This window comes from Mustela nigripes, chromosome 2, assembly GCF_022355385.1.
Source record: "Mustela nigripes isolate SB6536 chromosome 2, MUSNIG.SB6536, whole genome shotgun sequence".
NCBI classification, from domain to species: domain Eukaryota; kingdom Metazoa; phylum Chordata; class Mammalia; order Carnivora; family Mustelidae; genus Mustela; species Mustela nigripes.
Genome location: NC_081558.1, coordinates 208,337,201 through 208,361,485, shown reverse-complemented (window position 1 = coordinate 208,361,485; position 24,285 = coordinate 208,337,201). Strand labels below are relative to the sequence as shown.

The following is a 24,285-nucleotide window of genomic DNA, read 5'->3' as shown; positions in this document are numbered from 1 at the left end:
CCTGGAAAAACACAAAGGCAAACTGAAGAGAACGGGATTTGGGTTCTCCTTCAGTTTCAGCTCTAAGACTGACCAGATGCCCCTTCACTTCTGAGATCCTCCTCGCTTTCGTCCTAGGTCTCCTCAGTGTCTTAAAAATAATTGTAGCTTTATACATAGATGGAAGACCGTCCAAAGTTCAGATGCTCCCAAAAGGTGAGAACAGGCAATACAGATGTTCATACAAAATACCAATGTGACTGGCACAAAAGCAAAATATCTTAACGTCACCCCTCCCCTCTCTATGTTGTCTGGTCAGACAGTGACAGGAAAGGTAGGATCCAGTCAGTTGCTGGAAACATAATTACTGGCCACTTCCTATGTGCCAGGCACTGTGTCAGGCATCAGAGACACTGTAGTGACTGAAACAGACATGATCCCTTCACTCAGAGGCCTGTAATCCTGCAACTCCTCCTGCCTTGTTGAAATCGTCCCTAGAACGATGAACTGAAGCAAAAGCAAAAACACAACAAAACACAAACCTGCCCTGTAACTAAGAACAGGGACAAAAAAAGAGTTTAGAGGGTTCTGTACTGGAAATCCGCAGGGACCTCAACGGATGTGATCAGAGGGGTGGTGATTCGTGCCTCACTCTCCTTATGACTAGTCAGACAGTTGCCAAAAGGAAGCCATAATAACGGCAACCTCTCTTTAAACAAAACAAAACAAAATAAAAACCGAGCCAGTAAGCAAAATATTTAACACTTTCATCATAATATTGGGAATATAACCTTAAAAAAAAAAAAAAAAAAAACCAAAACTCTACTTTATGCAGATTAATATGTTTTAAGCAAATAAAGTAAAACAAACAAAAATGTCCTGCTTCCTATTCAAGTTTTGGGAAAAGTACAGAATAAATGATCCAGTTACTTCGACGAATACAATTGTGAAGAGAGAACAGTGAAAGGCAGAAGGGGCACGTGAACTGAGAGTGATGTCTGGACCCTGATAGGAACCAACAAACCATAACAAAAAAAGGTCTGAAGACTGTCAGGGATAACACTGCCTTGATAGATGAGGATATTAACGAATTATCAAGAATTTTATAGGTATGACAATGGTATTATAATTATGTCTTTGAAAGCGTTCACATCATTGAGAAACACACGCTAAAATATTTGTGGATGATATGAGATGATGCCCAGGAGTTGCTTCCAAGGAATCCAGAAGAAACAATATTAAAAATAGGGTTCAGAGGGGTACCTGGCTGGCTCAGTGGGTTAAGCATCTGCCTTGGGCTCAGGTGGTGACCCTGGGGTGCCGGGATAGAGTCCTGAGTCCTGCTCAGTGGGGAGTCTGCTTCTCTCTGCCCCTCCCTCCTGCTCTGCTTTCTCTCGTTATCGCTCTCTCAAATAAATAAATAAATTTTTTAAAAATATTTTATTTATTTGACAGACAGAGATCACAAGTAGGCAGATAGGGTCTCAGGGCGCCTGGCTGGCTCAGCAGATAGAGCATGTGACTCTTGATCTCAGGGTCACTGGGCATGGTGCCTCTTTAAAAAAAAAAAAAAAAATAGGGAAGAAAAAAGAAAAAGGTCTCGAATACATTAAAAGAGAAAAATGTTTGAAAACTTACCTCCAAAAGGTGTTGGAAACTGAGCCATGGTTCTGTCACTTTTACCTTGCTAATCGACGCCTGTAATTGAAATACAACATTTAAGTTTCTGAAAACCTCATTTCTTATATACTTATAAACACACTAACACGCTGGCTTTAATGATCGGAACTGGCAGTAGTGCCAGTGCTGGGGGACAGCACTGCACATCAGTGTCACAACCAAGGGGATCATTCATTCACTCTCCGCAGCTTCTTAGCGCCAGGTCCAAGGAGGGGCCCTGGGGAACGTGGATGTGAGACTCTCCTGAAACTAGGATTTCAGTCGGGGGAGTGACACCAGCAGCTCAGGACAGCCTGTTTCATCACTACCAGTGGGTTGTTACTCTTTAAATACATGCTTTCTCCCCATCTACACAACCCGCCCATCTGCTTGGTGGCCTCAACACTGGCTTCTTTAAATGAGCACGTAGTACACGCTGCACACTCATAGGAGCTTTATAGCTCTTTATCCCTTCATTGTCACAGCCCTATGACACAGGTGAGACGCACGGGTTACTTCCATGCCCTTATTACAGAGTAAGAAAATGAGAATCAGAGAGGTGAAGTGATTCGAGCAATACCACACATTTGGCGACAGAGCTGGATTTGAACAGGGCCAGCAGACCCCAGAGCCTGCATTCTACCCCTGAGAAACACGGCCAATTTTGCGAAAGCCTGTAAACAATGTCTACTGCACTAACGCCCGTCCAGAATACCAGACACAAGCCCAAGGCTCCAAAATCCCCACCAGGCATTCTTTGTTCAAGAACAGCCAATGTGAAACCTAACCCAGCATCTTCCCCAACAAAAATAATCCACAATAAGCACCATCCTTACACTTAACAACACGGCAGATGCCTACAGTTAAAAATGAGTACTAAATATTCATACACAAAACAATTTAAACACATTTAGATTTTTAAAATGACAGTCCCCTGCCCTAATACTCTTCAATTTTACATTCCAACCTGTCCATGGATTTTTTTCCCCCAACTGTTGTATTTTTAAACTTCCAAGAGCTCTTCCTTGTTCTCAACTCTTCTGTCCTACTACTCTATCCTTTCTTTTAATAACACATCTTTTACTCTCCTGAGCTTTTTTTTTTTTTTTAAAGATTTTATTTATTTATTTGACAGAGAGAAATCACAAGTAGTCGGAGAGGCAGGCAGAGAGAGAGAGGGAAGCAGGCTCCCCGCTGAGCAGAGAGCCCGATGCGGGACTCGATCCCAGGACCCTAAGATCATGACCCGAGCCGAAGGCAGCGGCTCAACCCACTGAGCCACCCAGGCGCCCCATCTCCTGAGCTTTTTATTAACCTGGGAAGGGGCGGGAAGGGAGTATGTTGCTCTTTCGTTGTCTTGGTTCTTACAGTTGTCTCCTTTTTTGTTTGTTGGCTGATTGTTTGTTTTGGGTCTCTCTCACTTTTGAGGCTTTCCTCCTCTCTCTGGTGATCCCTGGCTGCTCCTTCATATTTAAGAGTAAGGCACTAAAAAAGCAGGCCTGGGTGCCAGGTGTGTTGACAGATGGGCTTCTGCACGCGATGGTCAGACGTGCCCAGTCACATTTCACTGGGCCACCTCCAAACATCAGTATACACAGGTCTCTTCGCTGGAGCCATTCAGTTTGCCCGACAGAAGGGTACAGGGAGAGTGCTGGCTTTGGGGGGGAGGGGAGGAGTTGAGGGGGGGCAGAAAAGGAAGGAAGACATGAAGTGGCCTACACTTCCATTTGTACGCTAGCACATACACCCTTTATCTTCAGCCACAAGCTTAACCCTTCTGGTAAGCAGCCTCTGTGGGTTTACGTAAAACGGGACTAAAGAAGTCACCTCTCTGCTGGGGATGCAGGTGAAGACATTCCCAAAGATCTGGATACAGATTTTTTTTTTTTAAGATTTTATTTGTTTGGGACGCCTGGGTGGCTCAGTTGGTTAAGCAGCTGCCTTCGGCTCAGGTCATGATCCCAGCGTCCTGGGATCGAGTCCCACATCGGGCTCCTTGCTGAGCAGGGAGCCTGCTTCTCTCCCTCTGCCTCTGCCTGTGCTCGCTCTCTCCCCCTCTCTCTCTCTCTGATAAATAAATAAAATCTTTAAAAAAAAAAAAAAAAAGATTTTATTTGTTTATTTGACAGTGAGAGATCACAAGTAGGCAGAAAGGCAGGAAGAGAGAGAGGGGGAAGCAGGCTCCCTGCTGAGCAGAGAGCCCAATGCAGGGCTCAATCCCGGGAACCTGAGACGGTGACCTGAGCCAAAGGCAGAGGCTTAACCCATTGAGCCACCCAGGTGCCCCTGGATACAGATTTTTAAAGAACTTCCATTTCAGCTGCAGAACCGACCTCGGTCTTTGGCAGCCACCAAACACTCTGGAGCCTGTCAAGACATTCCTGGGGCCAGCTGACTTGGCCTCCACGTTCATCAGGCCTCTGTAGGCACTACATTGCACTTTTCTCCAAACTCAGTTACCATTCTATTCACTCTTTAGTTCAGAAAATTCTTTTTTTTTTTTTAAGATTTTATTTATTTATTTGACAGAGAGATTACAGGTAGGCAAAGAGGCAGGCAGAGAGGGGTCAGTAGGCTCCCTGCTGAATAGAGTCCAAGGCGGGGCTCCATCCCAGGACCCTGAGATCATGACCTGAGCCAAAATCAAGAGTCACACATGCTCATCTGACTGCACCACCGAAGTGCCCCAATAATTTTCCAGAAAATTTTAATGTGTTTCATCTCACTTAATCTTCATAATGCTCTTTAAACGGACAGATCACACCTGTTTTTTGCTGAATTTACAAAAGCAGTAAGCTCTCATTTTTTAAAACCACAGTAAGGCAAGGGGTACCTGGCTCAGGGGGTTAAGCCGCTGTCTTCAGCTCAGGTCATTATCCCAGGGTCCTGGGATCAAGCCCTGCATGGGGCTCTCCGCTCAGCAGGGAGTCTGCTTCCCTCTCTCTCTCTCTCTCTCTCTCTCTCTCTGCCTGCCTCTCTGCCTACTTGTGATCTCTCTCTGTCAAATAAATAAATAAAATCTTAAAAAAAAAAAAAAACCATAGTAAGGCAAATAAAACATAAGAAAACATTCTGTTCTGTTCTACTTTCCTTCTATACTATTTACTGCTAAATAAAGAAAAGATTGATTTATCGATCTTCTTGGTACCCAGCCACTTTACTACGTTTTCTTATTGGGTCTAAGTCTCTCAGATGAGTCTTTCTGGTTTTCTAGATCTACATTCTCTGGGAATGAAGAATTTAAGCTTACATTATGTGCCCAAACCAATAAAGCTAAGCTATTTAATAGCTGGGACTGCGGGAACTTTTATATTTTCCCTGTCATGCTGATGGTTTTGGCATTTCATAACCAATGAAATACGTTCTGAATAGTTATGTTTGCTGTTGTGTTTTGGTAAATACCTTTTAAGACATTTAGGCAGTTTCCTATTATTTTTATTTGACTTGAAATTTTCATTAGAAATGGCTGCTAAATTTGTTCAGAGGCTTTGAGTATTTAGTAAGATGATCATGTATTTCATTTTTAAGTTGCAGACTATAGTGACATAGTTCCTAATACAAATTATCCTAGAATGTATGTAATAAACCCAGCTCAGATGCGCCTGTTATTCTTTTACTACATAACCACATCCAATTTGCTCATATTTTCTTCAGAATTTTTGCTTAGGGAAGTGTTCTGCATAATTCTACACAACAGAGAATTGAGAGAAAAGAGCAATAATCATGCCTCGGATAAACCTCATTGGCTACAATACTGCCACTGCGCAAAGCTTAGAATCGAGAGAAAATAGATGTATTTCTATCTTACTATGAATTTCCCCAAGGATCTTTTAAAAAGGTATAATACATTTAACAGATCAAGAAATACATGTAAATGTAAAGATTTAACAGTTAAAAGGCCCCAAGAAAAAATAATTTTAAGGGTGTGTTTGAACTAACCTTCAAGGAACAAATAATTCCTTTTATTAAAACCATTCCGGGCGCCTGGGTGGCTCAGTGGGTTAAGCCACTGCCTTCGGCTCAGGTTATGATCTCAGGGTCCTGGGATCGAGTCCCGCATCGGGCTCTCTGCTCAGCAGGGAGCCTGCTTCCTCCTCTCTCTCTCTGCCTGCCTCTCTGCCTACTTGTGATCTCTCTCTGTCAAATAAATAAATAAAATCTTTAAAAAAAAAAAAAAAAACATTCCACAGAGAAAGATCAAATATTCCTCAATTCGGGTTAAGAAATTAGCATCATCAATACTAAACCGTAACTAGGAAAGCATAAACTATGGTCACTTTTCTGTAGATACAGTAATTATATACCTCACTTTAAATGTTTTACAGCTATTCTGAGAGTCACACAGTCTGGCAAAGCAGAACAACTCCTATGGTCCAAAGCACACTAATCATCAGCAGCTCCTTGCAAAGCATTTAAGAGTATTTGCTGTTCACCGTCCTTCCTAGAATTCAGGAAATAATTCCCCACCCTCTGTGAACCTCTTCCGCAAAAGCGTTCACCTGTTACGAGCAACGTTAGACAAAATTTGTCTTCTGACCCTTCTAACCTCCCTCTCTGCTTCCCCTTCATCTGACATCCATGAGTGACCAGGGGATGCACTGTAACCCAGCGTACGCCCCACACTTGTCAACTAACGCCCTTCTCTCTCTTTCCTCCCCTGTTCCTTAAAATTGTCACTGGTCTCAGCTGGATATTGGTAAGGAATGGACCTCATAGAAACTAAGCCACGGAGGTATGAAGATGAGGTACCTTCCAGACTTATTAACACAAAAGCCTAAATGCTGTTTGAAGGATAAGAATATTGGAATAGTCCCCCACACACTTCTTTTCACCACAGGGGCTTCAAATACCATCCACAAATAGGTTCTGTTCAGTTCCTAGGGAACCCCAGACAAAAGCAGTAACACACAGAAGCAGCAAATGGGCCAAACCTTGCAATCCCTCCTTCTTTTCAGTTCTACGCTGCACAGACAAATCATAGTGATAACATATTGGTTCAAGGTATTTTGTTCCTACTTTGAATATACTGGTTATACGTTATTACTATAATTTGAAAAAATAAAAAAATTTGTAAAACAAAAAAAAGAAAGAAAATATCACATATGCAAGATTTCTAAATGTAAAAAAAGCCTGAGTTCTAGTTTGGGTAAAATAGTTTATGGCCACTACAGGCCCTCTGTCCCACTCAAAAGTAAAAACCGGGCAAAAACTTTAAAAAGCGATTTTCTGAGGACAGTAAGAAAAGAAAAGTAGACAGATTTCAGAAGAGAGTCAAAAGCTCCCCCCATTTTTGTTCACTTTTCAGTAGCAGCTCTGGCCCAAGGGTGGGCCCAGATGTGGAGTGAGGCAGAAGAGCAAAGAGTAAAACTCGAAATCCAGTGTTGGGGAGCCTGGGTGGCTCAGTCGTTAAGTGTCTGCCCTCAGTCCAGGTCATCATCCCAGGGTCCAATACTGAGCCCTGCGAGCCCCCATCGGGCTCCCTGCTCAGCAGGAAGCCTGCTTCTCCCTCTCCCACTCCCCCTGCTTGTATTCCCTCTCTCACGGTCTCTGTCTCTGTCAAATAAATAAATAACATCTTAAAAACAAAAACAAACTCAAACCCAGTCTTTCTGGGCAAAGGGACTAATGAAAATGGCCTCTATGGGCAGGAGAGTGTAAGGATCAGGTAATTCTATAAATGAACTCCCACAAGACTCAGGCTCACACCTGAGCTGCAGGACAAAACAAAAGCAACACAGCAAAGGTCTTGAAAACTGATCTCACAATGGAACCTCTGTGTGCAGACAGCACACAGAACTTGTAGTTTGAACCTAATCAGGATGAAGACCTGCTAAAACAAACACCAGCATTGTGCAGGGGATTAACGCAGCACACAGAACCAGACGTGAAATTCCCAGTATCCAGGATGTAATCCAAAATTACGTGACATACAAAGAACTAGGAAAACCTCACCAATTCTCAAAGAAAGGAACACCTGTCATCAACAGGTCCCAAATCCTAGATGATACAAACACTGAAATTACCATAAAGACTTTTTAGAGCAGTTATCATCCATATGTTCCAGGAGGTCAAGGTAAACACAAATGAAAGGACTGAAAATACACAAGATCTCAGCGGAGAAGAAATCACTAGTTTAAAAAGAATCAAATGGGAATTTAAGAGAGAAACTTAGACCATCAAGCATGAAGGAAGAAGAACAGAAATGGTAAATATCTGTGTAAATATAAAATATAAAATTATATTTTTCCTATAATTCTCCTTAAGATATGTAGACTGTTGAAAGCAAATACTGTTAACACTGTCCAGTGGGGCTTTCAATATACACAAATATAATACCTATGACAACCTTTAATATAAAGGTCTATGCCATAAGAGCAAAGGGACTTATAAGGTCAAGCCTTCTGCATTTTATTTGAAGTAGTATAATATAACCTGTAAGCAGACTATGAAAGTTAGGTAAATATATTTAATCCCTGGAGCAACTACTTAGAAAAATAAAAATAAAAAACGAGTATAGTGAAAAAGTGAATAGATAAATGAAAACAGAATGTTAAAAATTACTGAAATAATTTTTAAAAGGCAGGAAAAGAGAAAAATATACAGAGAGGAACAAACAAAACAAAAAAATGGCAGGTCTAATTCTAACATACCAATAATGACATTAAATTTTAATGGTCTAAATACTGAGGAAGATAATAGCTGAGGGGAAAAAAAAAAAGCAATGAAACCAAAATCTGGTTCCTTGGGGGGAAAAAAATTGATAAGGCCTGGGCACCTGGGTGGCTAAGTCAGCTAAGTGTCTGCCTTCAGCTCAGGTCATGATTTCAGGATCCTGATACGGAGCTATACTTTGGGCTCCCTGCTCAGTGGGGAGTCTGCTTCTCCCTCTGCCCCCCACCTGTCTGTGCTCGCACTCTCTCATTCATAAATAAATAAATAAATATTTTCAGGATTTTCTTTATTCATTTGAGAGAGAGAGAGAAAGAGAGAAGACAAGCAGGTGGAGAGGCAGAGGGAGAAAGAGCCAGACTCCCTGCTGAGCAGGGAGCCCCACATGGGGTTCAATCCCAGGATGTGGAGATCATGACCTGAGCAGAAGGCAGACGCTTAGCCATCTGAACTACCGAAGTTCCCCAAAATAAATAAAACCTTTAAAAAAAAAAAAAAAAAAAAAAAAAAGACAAGTCCGTCCTTTCTGAGATTGATTAAAAGAGAGAGAACACAAATCTGATCAGAATTACCATTAATCCTAAACATAATAATACGGTAAGAAATACTAAAAACAACTTTATGCCAACAAATTTGACAACGTGGATGAACAAACTTCTTGAAAAATAAAACTTACCAAAATTGATTCAAGGAGAAACAGAATATCCATGTATTCCTATGCTTATTAAGGGAACTGATTTTTATTTTATTTTTATTTTTTTAAAGATTTTATTTATTTATTTGACAGACAGAGATCACACATAGGCAGAGAGGCAGACAGAGAGAGAGAGGAGGAAGCAGGCTCCCTGCCCGGCAGAGAGCCCGATGCTGGGCTCGATCCTAGAACCCTGGGATCATGACCTGAGCCAAAGGCAGAGGCTTTAACCCAAGGAGCCACCCAAGCGCCCCAAGGAACTGATTTTAACAGAACCCTTCCCAAAAAAGAAAAGGGCATTCTCAGATGGTTTCACTGGCGAATTCTACCAAACATTCAAGGAAAAAAAATAATACAAAAGCTATGCAAACTTTTTCAAACAACAGAGGATCAGTGCCCAACTCATGTTTTGAAGCCAGAATGATGCTAATAACCGACAGATATTACCCCCCCCCCAAAATTAGAAGACATCCTAGGGAATACAGATGCCAAAATCTTTCAGAAGATACTAAAACTTTGATCTTAATACTATACAAAAAGGATAATAAAACATGACCAAGTAGGGTTTATCCCAGAAATACAAGATTTGCTTACCATCTGATAATCAGTTAATGTAATTCACCATATCAAAATAATAAAGCAAGAAACCCCAATATGATCAATTCAATAAATGTGTGTGGGGGGGTTGACAAAAACTCAAACCCAATAATGATAAAAACTCACAGATAACCAGATTAGTAGGAAACTTCCTCAGATATAGGGCATCTATGAAACCCCACAGCTACACCGTAGTTAATGGTTTCAAGCTGAATTTCTCCCTTTAGAGCACCTGGGTAGCTTAGTCGGTTAAGGGTCTGCCTTTGGCTTAGGTCATGATCCCAGGGTCCTGGGATGGAGCCCCACCGTGGACTCCCTGCTCAGCGGAGAACATGCTTCTCCCTCTCCCTGTGCTGCTCTCCCTACTTGTACACTTTCTCTCTTTGTCAAGTAAATAAATAAAATTTAAAAGAACAAAACAAAAAAACCACAATTTCTCTCCAAAAGATAGGAAAAAGGCAGGAAAATCTGCTTTTACCACTCCTATTCAACATTGTTCTGGAGGTTCTGGCCATTGAAATAAGGTAAGAAAAACAGCAAAATAATAGCTAAAAAATTGGAAAAGAACAAAATGAAACTCACCCTACTTACAGAAAACTCCAAGGAATCCACTAAATATAATAAGTAAATTTATCAAATTCTGGTTTTGCAAAGTGATGTAGCAAAATTGCAAGATAGAAGGTTAATAACATATTAAAATAAACTGAATCCTCATATACTGGAAACAACTGGACAGTGAAATTAGACAGACAATCCCATTTACAGCAGTGCCAAAAAATGTAGAAGCCCTAGGTATAAATTTAATAAAAGACATCCAGGGGTGCCTGGCTGGCTCAGTCTGTAAAGCTTGCAACTCTTGATCTCAGGGTCCTGAGTTCAAGCCCCACACTGGGCATAGAGCTTACTGAAAAAACAAAACAAACAAAAGAAAAGACATCCAAGGCCTCTACAGTGAACACTACAAAACACTGGAGGTGGCGGGGGCAGAAATTAAGGAAGACCTACATAGATGGAGAGATATACTAAGTTCATGGACTGCAAAATTCAGTATCATTAAAATTGCAATTCTCTCCAAATGGATCTGTATATTCAAGGCTATTCTAATCAAAACTGCAGCAGGCTTTTTAGAAGAAACTAAATAAGCTCATATTAAATTTACATGGAAATGCAAAGGACCTAGAATAGCCAGAGCAGTTTTTAAAAAGAACAAAATTGGAGGACTTACCCTACCTGGTTTCAAGATTTACTATGAAGCAACAGTAATCAAGACCTTTGGAACCGGTGTAAAGGGAAACTACCAGATCAATGGAGCAGAAAACAGAAGTTCAGAAATAGACTTACACATGCTTAGTGAATTCATTTTTAATAAAGTAGCAAAGGCAAATCACTGGAGGGAAAAAGGGGCTTTTCTAACAAATAGAAGTGGATCAACTGGATACCCATGTGGAAAAAAAGAAAAACAAAAACAAAAACATTGATTCTAACTCCTTACTACACACAAAAATTAACTCAAAATGGGTCAAATTTTGAAATTTAAATTTGAACTAATTTAAAACCTTGTAGTTTAACATTAAAATTCTAAAAGATGAGAGAATACCTTCATGACCCTGAGCAGCTAAACAATAATTTTTTAGGACTCAAATAAGTGTGACTTATTTAACAAAAAAAAAGGGGGGGGGGTGTCATCGAAATGAAAAATTAGCTCTTCAAAAGTACCATTAAAAAGAGAAAAAGGCAAACTATAAAGCAGGAAAAATATATTTGCAACATAATCATCAGACAAAGAAACTATACTCAGAGTATACAAGGAACTCTTTTTTTTTTTTTAAGATTTTATTTATTTATTTGACAGAGAGAGATCACAAGTAGACAGAGAGGCAGGCAGGCAGAGAGAGAAGGAGCAGGCTCCCTGCTGAGCAGAGAACCCGATGCAGGACTCGATCCCAGGACCTTGAGATCAGGACCTGAGCCACAGGCAGAGGCTTATTAACCCACTGAGCCACCCAGGAGCCCCTACAAGGAACTCTTACAACTTAAAAATAATAAGACATATTTGCCTATGGTTCACCATAGCTTGCTTATCCTGAATTGCAATTCTGCTATTCCCAAATAAGCATATTTTTTTTTACAAAAAAAAAAAAAAAAAAGTCAAACAACTGAGAGAAGAAATGGTCAAAAGACATGAACAGACACTTCACAAATTAACTTACAGAAATGGCCAATAAACACATGGAAAGATGCTCAACATTATGAGCCATTAAGGAAATAAAACTGCAATGGTATTTCCACTGGGATGGCAAACACGGAAAAGACTGACCATACCAAGGGCTAGCAAGGAATCTCATGCACTGCTGACAGAAATGTAAGATGCTACAACCTGATGGAAAAATATACTTTTCTTAAAAAGTTGTACAGTGGTGTCTGGGTGACTCGGTTGGTTAAATGTCTGACTCTTGATCTCACCTGGAGACTTGGTATCAGGACCATGAATTCAAGCCCAGTGTTAGGCTCCATGCTGCGTGTGGAGCCTACTAAAGAAAGAAGCAAAAAGTTGGGATAGATCTCACTAAATCTAGCCACTAACACAAATATTTCTATATGAGCATTCATATCAGCTTTATTTTGAAGAGCCAGAACTAGAAACCTGAAAGTTAATCAACTGATGAATGAATGGGCAGTGACATATCTGTTGTACTACTTAGCAATAAAAAGGAACCAACCGGTACTACAAGCCCTAACATGCATGAATGTCCAAGTATCATGCTATGTGCAAAAAAAAAAAAAAAAAAAAGCAGCAGCAGCCAGGGGTGTGTGTGTCTGTGGGTATAAAATATGACTCCATTTTTGTAAAAATTCTAGAAAACATAAACTAATCTATAGTGCCAGACAACCAATCAGTACTTGTCAGGAGATGGGAGTAGAGGAAGGGACAGATTACAAAAGTACAAAGAGGCACAAGGAAACTTTGGGGAAAGGTGAGGGTTTCACAGGTATTTGCACATATCAAAACTGATCAAATAGCACACTTTAAAAATATGCAGTTTGGTGCAGTTTAATTATATCTTGATAAAGTTAAAAAAAAGTCACAAGTCACATGCACAAAAAAACCCTCGGAATAAATGTCAAGAGTTCTGCAATCCTAGCAGTTCCATACAAATTAGAGTATCTGTGCTGAACTATCATGTGAGAGAAGAACTTTTTCCCAAAAATTCCCAACAAGTATTTTAATCATTAAAACAACAACAAAAAAGCAACTTTAAGCTCAATTAAAAAATTTAATTGAGGGGAGTCTGGGTGGCTCAGTCCGTTAAGCATCTGCCTTTGGCTCAGGTCATGATCCCAAGGTCCTGGGATCAAGCCCCACATTGGGCTCCCTGTTCTGTGGGGGGCCTGCTTCTCCCTCTCCCTCTTCCCCCTATTGTGTTCCCTCTCTTGCTGCCTCTCTGTTGAATACATAAATAAATAATAACAGTAATAAAAAAATAAAAAGTTAATTGAAGAGACAGAACAAATGAACAGTAGGCTTTTTTTTTTTAAAGATTTTATTTATTTATTTGACAGACAGAAATTACATTTTAGCAGAGAGACAGAGAGAGAGAGAGAGGAGGAAGCAGGCTTCCTGCTGAGCAGAGAGCCCAATGTGGGGCTGGATCCCAGGATCCTGAGACAATGACCTGAGAGGAAGGCAGAGGCTTTAACCCACTGAGCCACCCAGGCACCCCAACAATAAGGCTTTTGAGCAAGAATGTTTAATATAATTAAGTGGTGTATCTAAAATTGTGATTATGAATCCTTTATAACATATTTAGTAAGGATAGCGAGAAAATTTATTTTTAAAAAGTTGTTTGTTTGTTTAGAAGTGAGTGGAGTGGGGTATAATCTATGTTGAATGAAACAAAAATGCTTTACTAGAAAACAGAAAATACTCATCTTAATTTCATTATGTCCAGTTTTTGTAAAATTATATTACAAATAATATAGAAATATATAACAAAATAACGAATGCCCTTTACTAGATACACAAAGACTAGCGGGTTTTCCAAATACCTTTATGACCAAATAATAAATACATGTAACAGCCATATTGTGATTTTCAATTTCACTGAAGTGGGGATAAAAGTCTAGAAAGTATAGAATAAAAACCAGGTACTCTAAAAAAATGCCACTAGTTAAAAGCGGATCCATCTCTGTAAACACTGATCAAATTCTGCATATATCTTAATGCAGATTAAGTGGAAAAAAAAAAAGGAACATCAAAATATCCTTAAGTATATAAACAAAATTTGAATACAATGTAACAGTAGATATGAAGCCTCACAAAAACAGCATTTGGTTTGTGTAAGGAAAATATATATAACCCTAGAGGCAAATTATAAAGGCTTTTCAGAAAAAAATTAAAACTGCATTCACTGCCATTAACTATAAAAATAAAGCTAAAACACAAATTTAGAATAATGTGAGAGATGTAAACTTCAGTCCCTTCATCTCTAAGTAATATCATTTGGCTAGCTAGATATTTTAAGACCTTTTCGTTCAAATTTCCAGAGTAGAAATCCTCTCTCGATGTAGCTAAATTTTCAAATGTTAAGAAATATGGGTAAAAAAACAAAAAAAGAAGGTTTTTTTTTTCTGTCATGGCTGAGCATAAGCATATTGGTATTCTCACATTCTCCTAATTTATGATCAGATAATCATTCCTATTTAGATCTTACTTGAAAATAATCCTTTATACTTTTGAAAGACTTCCTCTCTTCAAAGTCTTACTCACTAACAACATAAAAGCTATACTGACCCAACACATAAACAGGCTTGTGTCGGTAATTTTTATCTCACTGAAGCATTTCGGGATTATCTTTAAAAAGCTCATTTCTAAATCCTCATCTCATTCAAATGATACCATGAAGGTCTACTCCCAGAATCAGAGACAATGGTCTACACATCATGCCAAAATTAGGGAGTTGGCTTAGGTGAGGAATTATCAGCGTGATCCTTGATATTAAGAAGTTTACAGGGGCATCTGAGTAGCTCAGTCAGTTAAGCATCTGACTCTTGGTTTGTTGCTCAGGTCATGGTCTCAAGGTCATGGATGGACCCTCTCCAAGATCCAAGCTCCACCAGCTTGGAGTCTGCTTTGGATTCTTTCTCCCTCTCCCTCTGCCCCTCTCCTCACTAGCACTCTATCTAAAATAAATATATAAAATCTAAAAAAAAAAAAAAGTAGTTTATAATTGGGGCACCTGGGTACTCAGTTGGTTGACCATCTGACTCTTGCTTTCGCCTCAGGTCATGATCCCGGGGTCCTGGGATGCAGCCCAGGGTTAGGCTCTGCACTCAGTGGGGAGTCTGCTTAAGGACTCTCTCTCCCTCTGCCCCTTACCCCACTCACACACGTGCGCACTCTCTAATAAATAAATCTTTTTTTTTATAAAAGTCTACAATTAACTCGTACAACTCAATAGCAAAGACACAAATAATTTTAAAAATTAAGCAATCTACAGATTCAATGCAACCCCCATCAAAATATCAATAGCTTACTTCACAGAAGTAGTACTTCACACAAGTAATACTAAAATTTGTATGGAACCGTGAGACCTCAAATAGCCAAAACAATCCTACGAAAGAAGAAAACTGAAGGTATCACAAGCCCCGATTTCAAGAATACTACAAACTTGTAGTAATCAAAAAAGTATGGTACTGACAAAAAAACCAACAACGACAACAACAACAACAAAAAAACCAGACACATAGATCAACAGAACAAAATAGAGAACCCAGAAATAACCTCATGCTTCTATGGTCAATTAATCTACAACAAAGGAGGCAAGACTGGGGAAAAGACAGTCTCCTTAATAAATGGTGCTGAGAAAACTGGAAGAATGAAACTGGACCACTTTCTCACACCATACCCAAAAATATACTCAAAAGGGATTAAAGACCTACGTGTTAACATCTGAAACCACAGAACTCCTAGAAAAAAACGTAGGCAGTAATCTCTGTGGTGTCAGCCTTAGCAACATTTTTCTAGATGTGTCTTCTCAGGCAAGGGAAACAAAAGCAGAAATAAACTTGAGACTACACCAAAATAAAAAGCTTTTTTTTTTTAATTTATTTTTTTTTAGTTTAATAAACATATAATGTATTTTTATCCCCAGGGGTACAGGTCTGTGAATCACCAGGTTTACACACTTCACAGCACTCACCATAGCACATACCCTCCCCAATGTCCATAAAAATAAAAAGCTTTTGCACAGCAAAGGAAACCAACAAAAGGAACAGGCAAGCTGATGAATGGGAAAAGATATTAGCAAATGACATATCCAATAAGGGGTTAATACCCAAAATGAATTAAAAAGCTTATACAAGCCAACACCAGAAAAAAATCTGACTAAAAAATGGACAGAGGGCCTGAACACAGTTTCCTAAAGATATTGAGAAGGCCAACAGACACATGAAAAGATGTCTGACATTATGAATCATCAGAGAAATGCAAATCAGAAAAATGAGATAGAACTTTACAGCTGTCAGAATGACTGGAATCAAAAAGACAACAAGTGCTTGTGAGCATGTGGATAAAAAGAAACCCCTCTGTACTGTTGGTTAGAATATAAATTGGTTCAGCTACTACAGAAAACTACAGAGGTGCCACAAAAAATTAAAAACAGAAATACCACATGATCTGGTATTCACTATTCTGAATTCTACTACTGGGTACTGACCCAGAGAAAATGAAAACACTAATTTCAAAAGATACACACACCCTTGTATTTATAGCAGCATTATAGCTGCCAAGATAAGGAAGCAACTCAAATGTCCACCACAGGTAAATGGATAAAGAAGATGTGGGGTGTACACACACACACACACACACACACTCTCTCTCAATCTCTCTCTCTCTGAAATATTACTCAGCCATGAAAAGGAATGAGATCCTGCCATTTGTGATAACATAGATGGACAATGAGGACATTATAGGTAAAAAAAAGTCAGACAAAGGACAAATTCATATGACTTCCTCTGTATGTAGAATCTAAAAAACAAATGAACAAACAAACTCTTAAATACAGAGAGTAAATTGGTGGTTGCCAGAGGGAAGGTGGCGGTGGGGGGGAGGTGAAATAGATAAAGGTGATTTAAGAGTCACAAACTTCCAGTTACAAAATATGTCATGAAGATGAAAAGTATAGCATAGGAACACAGTCAATAACACTGTAATAACATCGTGTGATGACAGATGGTCACGACACTGTGGGAAGCCATGAGTAATGTACAGAGTTGCTGAATTAATATATTGAACACCTGAGACCAATATGCCATTGTATGTTAAAAACAACCAAAAAATGGGCAAAGGACCTGAACAGGCATTTTTCCACAGAAGATACACGTACGGCAAACGAACATATGAGAAGATGTTAACCTCACTAATCATCAGAGAAATGCAGAACAGAACGACGATGAGATAGGATAGCTATTCCTGAACAGAGAACAGAGAACAAATGCCAGCAAGGATGTGGAGAAAAGGGAACCCTTGTGCACGATTGGGAAGAATGTGAATTGGTACCCATTATGGAAAACAGTATGGAGGCTCCTCAAAAAACTGAAAATATAGGAGCACCTGGGTGGCTCAGTTGTTGGGTGTCTGCCTTCGGCTCAGGTCATGATCCAAAGGTCCTGGGATCGAGCCCCACATCAAGCTCCACCATCGGGCTCCTTTCTCAGAGGGGAACCTGCTTCTCCCTCTCCCACTTCCCTTGCTTGTGCTCCCTCTCTCACTGTCAAATAAATAAATAAAATCTTTTTGTAAAAAATGAAAAACATAACTAGTATTGTGATCCAGCAATCCCACTGCTGAGTACATATCCGAAGGAATGAAATCAGTATCTCAAAGAGATGTATGAACTGCGTGTTTACTGCAGCTTTATTCACAATAACCAAGATAAGGGAAACGATCCAAACACTGGTCAGTGGGTAATTAAAGAAAATGTGGTATATGTATATATGTATATATGTACGTGTGTATGTGTGTGTGTAAAATACACACACACTGCAAAATTATTCAGCCATTTTAAAAAGTGAGGAAATCGTGCTAATTGAAACATGGATGAACCTGGAGGACATTTTGCTAAGTGAAATAAGCCAGACACAGAGAGACAAATACCATATAATCTCACTTATATGTGGAATCTAAAAAAGCCAACCTCCCAGGACCAGAAAGTAAAATGGTGCTTGCAAAGAGGGAACAAGAAGATACTTGTCAAAGGTTAGGAACTTTCAGTTATCAAATAAGTTAAGTTCTGGGGATCTAATATATAGTATGGTGACTATATTTATTTAATAATAATGTATTTTACATGTGAAGTTTGCTGAGAGAATGATCTTAAGTGTTCTCACCACACACACACACACACACACACACACGTGAAGTTTGCTGAGAGAATGATCTTAAGTGTTCTCACCACACACACACACACACACACACACACACACACACACACACACACAGAGTTAACTGTGAGGTGTGGATGTGTTTAATTAGCTCAACTGTGTTAATCACTACACAATGTACATGCTTACTAAATCATCACATTTATACCCAAAAGATATATTACCTCAATAAAGTTTGGGGGGAAAAGGAGTTTCCAATTAAATAGAGGATGGAAAATACACATCAAAAATCTTTGTGTGTGTCTATACGCATACAGAGAGAGATAGAGCAACACGTAATAGTTAACTAAAACTTTGTGAAATGCTTACCGGTACATCTGATCTGTACTAGCCAACTGCATTTTATGAACAGCTCTATGGGTTACAGGACACTGCTCTCCCATCTTACAGATGTAGAAACTAAGGCAACAGTTTCTGCAATTATTGAATGGTAGAAGAGGAAGTCACTTTGGTTGTAGGGCACATGATCATAACCTCATTCTTTCAGGATTATGAACTTATTGGAACAACCATGAAGTAGTTATTAGCCCAGCAACCCAAACGGGCTGGAGGTGGGAGGTGGGGTGGAGGGGATCCTGTTCCAAGCAATAAAAGCGCTAGAAAACAGAATGGAGGCAGAAAGGGAAACCAACTGTTTGTTTTTTTAAAGCGTCAGAGCAGACCACAGAGGAAACTGAATGGGAGAAATACATCTGACAGAATTTGGCCATGTAAGTCCGAGAAGCTTTTATTTCTTATGTAAAAAAGCAAAGCTTCAGGGCGCCTGGGTAGGTTAAGCCGCTGCCTTTGGTTCAGGTCCTGATCTCGGGGTCCTGGGATCGAGTCCCGCATCGGGCTCTCTGCTCAGCAGGGAGCCTGCTTCTCCCTCTCTCTCTTTTTCTCTCTCTGCCTGCCTCTCCATCTACTTGTGATTTCTCTCTGTCAATAAATAAATTTAAAAAAAAAAAATCTTTAAAAAAAAAAAAAAGCAAAGTTCCTGAAGTGTAAATATTTCTCACACAGAATCCCGAAGTTATATACAGAAATAAAAGCAGAAAGTCCAGAACAGCAGCAACACAATGAAAGAAAGAAAGACCAAAAAAAAAAAAAAAAAAAAAAAAGGAAGGGAAAGGGAAAACAAAAAATGAGCAAAGGCAGTGGTTCTATCCATAGGAGAGGATTTCAGTGGAGTTCTTAAAACAGAAGAGCAGGCACCTACTTAGGCCAAAGCAGAGAAGGACGTGCTGCTGCTTCTAAGGTGTGCCTGGCCTACTGCCTGGGAAGCAACAGGCAGGACGGTTGGCCTAGGAGGGCACAAAGCTCAAGGGCACAGCGCGCACTGAGGCAGGGGGTAAAGCATCTGCACCTCTTACAGGCGAGAGGGGGACCACTGCGTACACAAATATGGCCTGTACTGTCCTACATCGTTAAGGGCCTCAATTTATATTTCCTTCTAGTCCTTTCCCTATAAATATACAATTGTCCCCTTCTTTTCCCGCTTTACATTATAATATAAGCCTTTCCCAAGTTATTTTAAAGCCTTTCATAAACATGTTGCTGGAATTAGACAGTAATCTTCAGAGGGAGGCAAACACTCCTATATTTACATATAAAAAATAGAAAAACAGACAGACTAAACACGGAGCAATCAAGAAGTAGGCAAAATTCGTTTTTTTAAAAGTTCAGATGAATGTTAGGATGTTTAAGCCAACAAACAGCCAGAATATGTTTGAGCAGTCTTGAACCTTTCTTCATTTCAGCTTCAGAAAAGAGAGTGAATTATTGAAAGCTAAAGGAATAAGTACTGATCCTTAATTTCAGTATTTACATTAAAATCTCAAATGTTGACATATTTAAAGTAGAAAACCTCTATAAATGTGTATTTATAAAATAGGAAGACCATTTATAAAACAGTATTTATTAAATGTCATTTCACATGGAAAAGAAAATGATATTGAAAGAGGTTATTTGATTTCCAATGTTTTATTATCATAAAGGGAGATTATTCAGAAAATATGAAACGATTACATAAAAACAACAAAAAAAGTACCAACAAGTACTAAATTTAGCAGTTTAAAAAAGGCTACATTTAACATGAGAAATGATTTTTGAGAAATAAAATTTCTAAACTCCAAATTATTGGCATAATTTAAAATGCTATTTTATATTAAATAATTGAACTATCTGAAGCATCTTTAAATACAGGTATGTCATACAAATCTTTCAGATTTCCTGAAGGTTTGAAAATATTTTAAGCATTTTTTTTTTAATATTCTAAGGTTTTTTTAAATTAAGGAGGGGAAGGGAAGGGCATGAATGAAAACATGTATGGATGAAATGAGGCAATTAAAATAGACACTCGGGGCGCCTGGGTGGCTCAGTGGGTTAAAGCCTCTGCCTTCGGCTCAGGTCATGATCTCAGGGTCCTGGGATCGAGTCCCGCATCGGGCTGTCTGCTCTGCAGGGAGCCTGCTTCCTCCTCTCTCTCTCTCTCTGCCTGCCTCTCTGCCTACTTGTGATCTCCGTCTGTCAAATAAATAAATAAAATCTTTAAAAAATACATAAATAAAATAAAATAGACACTAGAGTTCACAGAAACAGCAATCTTCACAATCATGTAATTCACATAATCAGCAAATTTCTAATCTACCAAAACAGGGCTAATTTAGGATTTAATAACCTAACAGCAAAAGGAGATTATGAACATACATTATCAGTTTTTCAATTACTGACCACTACCTCGTGAAAATCTTGTAATCCTCTTACATAAATAGGGAAAGGTTATAGGAGGGGTGAGGGAGGGACCAGGGAGTGGTGAGGCATAGGTGGGGAGGGGTGTGTGTGTCACAAACACTCCACTGACCCAGGTTACTGGATTCATAACCAAAAAACACCTGGCCTCAGTATTTTAAAGTGTATTCTTGGTAGAGAAGGTATTTTACATATTGGAACATTTTTTTTTAAAGATTTTTTATTTATTCATTTGACAGAGAGAGATCAGAGGTAGGTAGAGAGGCTGGCAGAGAGAGAGAGAGAGAGAGAGGGAAGCAGGTTCCCGCTGAGCAGAGAGCCCCATGTGGGACTCGATCTCATGACCTGAGCCGAAGGCAGCAGCCTAACCCACTGAGCCACCCAGGCGCCCCTATATTGGAACATTTTTAAGTTGACCTTAAATTTACAATACTCCAGCAGTCCCAGATCGTGGATAGCTCCATTTGTGTTGCCAGAGAAAAAAGGCAAGCAGGCTGGAAGCTATCAGGGGCTACAGAGGTAAGGAAACAAGAGACCTATTCTTTCTCATATTTAAAATTTTTGGCTTGTATTTTAACAGGTCTATTGTCTACATTCAGTTCAAGAAGTCCTTTCCCAATATTCCGGCTAATTTACTCGAAATAGATTTTCGTGGTACTAAGGTAATGAACTTTAAATTCATTTCTTATAAAGCATATATTTTTTTTAAACTTTTGTTTGAAAGCTTCTCAAAAGGGGAGGACACCTGGCCGGCTCAGTCAGTGGGGCATCCTACTCTTGATCTCAAGATCTCGAGTTTGAGCCCCAAGGTGGGTGTAGAGATTACTTTAAAAAAAAAAAAAATCAAAATGAATAAAAATTTTAAAAACAACTTGCTCAAAAGGTTTAGTTTTAGGTTAAAGGGCTATAGTATGGAAAGGTACATAAGAGAAATTTGGCGTCAAGGAAATATCGAAAAGGAAGGAAAAAATGTCAAAATGTAAGAAAAGAATAAAAAACTATTTTAAACATCCTTAAAGGGTATAAAATATCCTCAGGAACATTAAAAAAAATACGTAACTCACACTCTACTCATACTATGATACTATCTAGTATTTGAGAGTTATGACAATCTGGTTTTAGGTATTTGTCCATGCACATTTACCCCTAATCTACAATAATACTTTTAATAAAAATTAAAAGGATTCACTAAAAACTACTGTCCCCACATCTCTTCCTTCCGGAGGTTTTCAAATGATATCGAAAGAGGTTTCAAAATTTAGGAAAATTTTGGTTTAGGAAACCAAATTCAAAATTTAGGAAACCTTGAAGAAAAAAAAAGAAATCAAAGGAAATCTTTCTCGTATTAAAAAAAACAACAACAACTCTGCAATGAATGGAAATCAAAAGAGCCTACACCCATGTTCTATAGGGAATCTTATAACAAATCCCACCCCTGTGAAAAGTGTTTGAGCACAAAGCAGAAGTCTCCCTGTAAGATTACCCATAAAGGCAGGAGGTACACAAAGCCCTTTTGAAACACAGAGAAAAGGTACTGAAACCCAAACAATAAATGGACAAAAGAACTGACAAATTCCAAACATATAGCCAACCTGATCAATGCCAAATTGTCATGTCTCAAGTTATGGGCCTCAAATGCGGCTTCTACATGTGCTGCTGTTTCAAGCAGGGCAAGACGACCCTTAAGGGATGGACAGCAGGTTCACGAGGAAGATTTTAAGACTGTGCAGGAAGGGTAAAGAACCTGATAAAAAGAAGAACCTTATTACTAAGTTCAAAGAGACATTGTCAACAACATTCGGCCTGAAAAGCTTTAGTGAATATTCAAGCTGTTCTCTAAAAAGGGAATAGGCATTCATCCCAGATTTGTGTTGCTGGGGGAGGGGGTGGTGGCTGGGAACAGAGGTGAGAAGGGGACAGGTTAGGAGCAGTGGTGAGGAATTACTGTCAAGCCCAGCTGTCAGCACATTACTTGGCAACACCACTGGCATTTCAGACTATTTGTTCATTTATTCCTGCTTACTTTCCACAAAGAGAAATGCCCCAGCAGTAGCCTACAGAGCTTCGACAAACAGATCTGAACCCCTATTCTTCTAAATTCTCCTTACGTTAATATTGGCAATGGGAGAGAATTCATCCCAGAGTAATAAAACCAAGACCTAGCTACAGAGTTAAAAAACAAAGGGCAGGAGACAAAAAAACTTGAGAAAGGAATTTAAGAGAGAAGTGGAAATTGACCGACCCCTCTTTGACGTTTATTTCCACCTTTAGACCACCAACTAACTGCGGAGCAACCTCTGAAAAGTAAGTCATTAACCACAGTTTGTTTTTTTAAAGAAATTAGATTCAAGAGCACTACAGCTGCAGATAGAATAAACATTCATAAGGCTTCAATACAGTGAGTGAGGGACTTCATTTATTCCCAAAGGTTCTGCTTTCAAGAGAATCATTAAGAAAAAAAAACTATTTCAAGGTACTGAAAGCTGAAAAAGTAATTCCTGGAAGAATCGCATGAGGTAAAACTAAACAACAAACCATAATGTTAAGAATCACAGGGTGGGAGAAAAGCATTTCAGATCAAACTTTTATTCTAAATACAAAATACGGAATGACAAGATTATCAGCCAAACAAATGGGATTACGTGAATTTAACCTATCTTGAACTCACAGACTTTTCAGTACCCTCTCACGCAGAATAAGTGACCCCCCCCAAAAGGAAATTTAACAGGTAATTATAAACATTTATTTTGTCACATGAAAAAAAAACCCAATAATCCAGGTTAAATGCGGAGAACAAAATGTCATCTCTGTCATGTGGACGTATACGATCACTCAAAAAGAAATCTGAAGTTTCCCTCCAAATAAAAACTTTAGCTTCCACACATTAAAAGGCACATGAACCCTTAAAAGCAAACATTAAAATAATTTCTCAAAAAAAATAAAATAAAATAAAATAAAATAATTTCTCCATTATTACATTTTTCCACACTGCAGCACACCAACTGATAACACACTTGCCCTTAAGTCAACACAGCCTCAGTATTCTCACCTTTATCTCTAGGTAATGAAGTTGTACACACCCCCTGAACACAGCCAACAACCAAGCCTTGGTATTACCAGTTCTGCCGTAACAGTGGACGGCTAAGCAGAGGAAAAGTTTTAGAGAGAGCCTTCAGCTTTAGGAAAAAAGTCAAGAAACCACCCAGAAAGCGCAAATGGTGCAAAATAACATTGCAACACTGAAAAGAGCAAGAAAGCAGGAAGGCCTCCTGCCAGATTTTTAAGCCTGCTTCAACAAAAATAGTGCACCAGCTGCATCTGGATAAATTAAATATGGGTTTATAAATCATAGTAAAAGAAGAAATGAAACATATGCATGCTGTGTTTAAAAAAAAAAAAAACAAACAAACCAGGTGCTAGTATTTATAAACTGCTCTCATCTGAATGTATTCATCTACACTGAATCGGCTACATGCAAGCTTTGGTAATGAGAACGACTGAGGAGCCAGCAAACA

The 24,285-nt window shown here is 39.1% G+C and overlaps 1 protein-coding gene and 1 non-coding gene across 5 annotated transcripts in view; both read right to left on the bottom strand.

The window, feature by feature from the left end:
- Positions 1 to 24,285, bottom strand: part of ITSN1 (intersectin 1) — a 221,146-nt gene that overhangs the window by 149,824 nt on the left and 47,037 nt on the right. For all 4 annotated transcript variants that reach the window (XM_059392297.1, XM_059392298.1, XM_059392299.1 and 1 more), the window contains exon 2: positions 1,618 to 1,677. In XM_059392297.1, the coding sequence (XP_059248280.1) occupies positions 1,618 to 1,645 (28 nt within the window). In that variant the 5' untranslated portion in view covers positions 1,646 to 1,677. The remainder of the gene's footprint in view (positions 1 to 1,617; positions 1,678 to 24,285) is intronic.
- Positions 5,271 to 5,410, bottom strand: LOC132012627 (U4 spliceosomal RNA). The gene has a single exon (XR_009402639.1). It is a non-coding gene; the product is annotated as a U4 spliceosomal RNA (small nuclear RNA).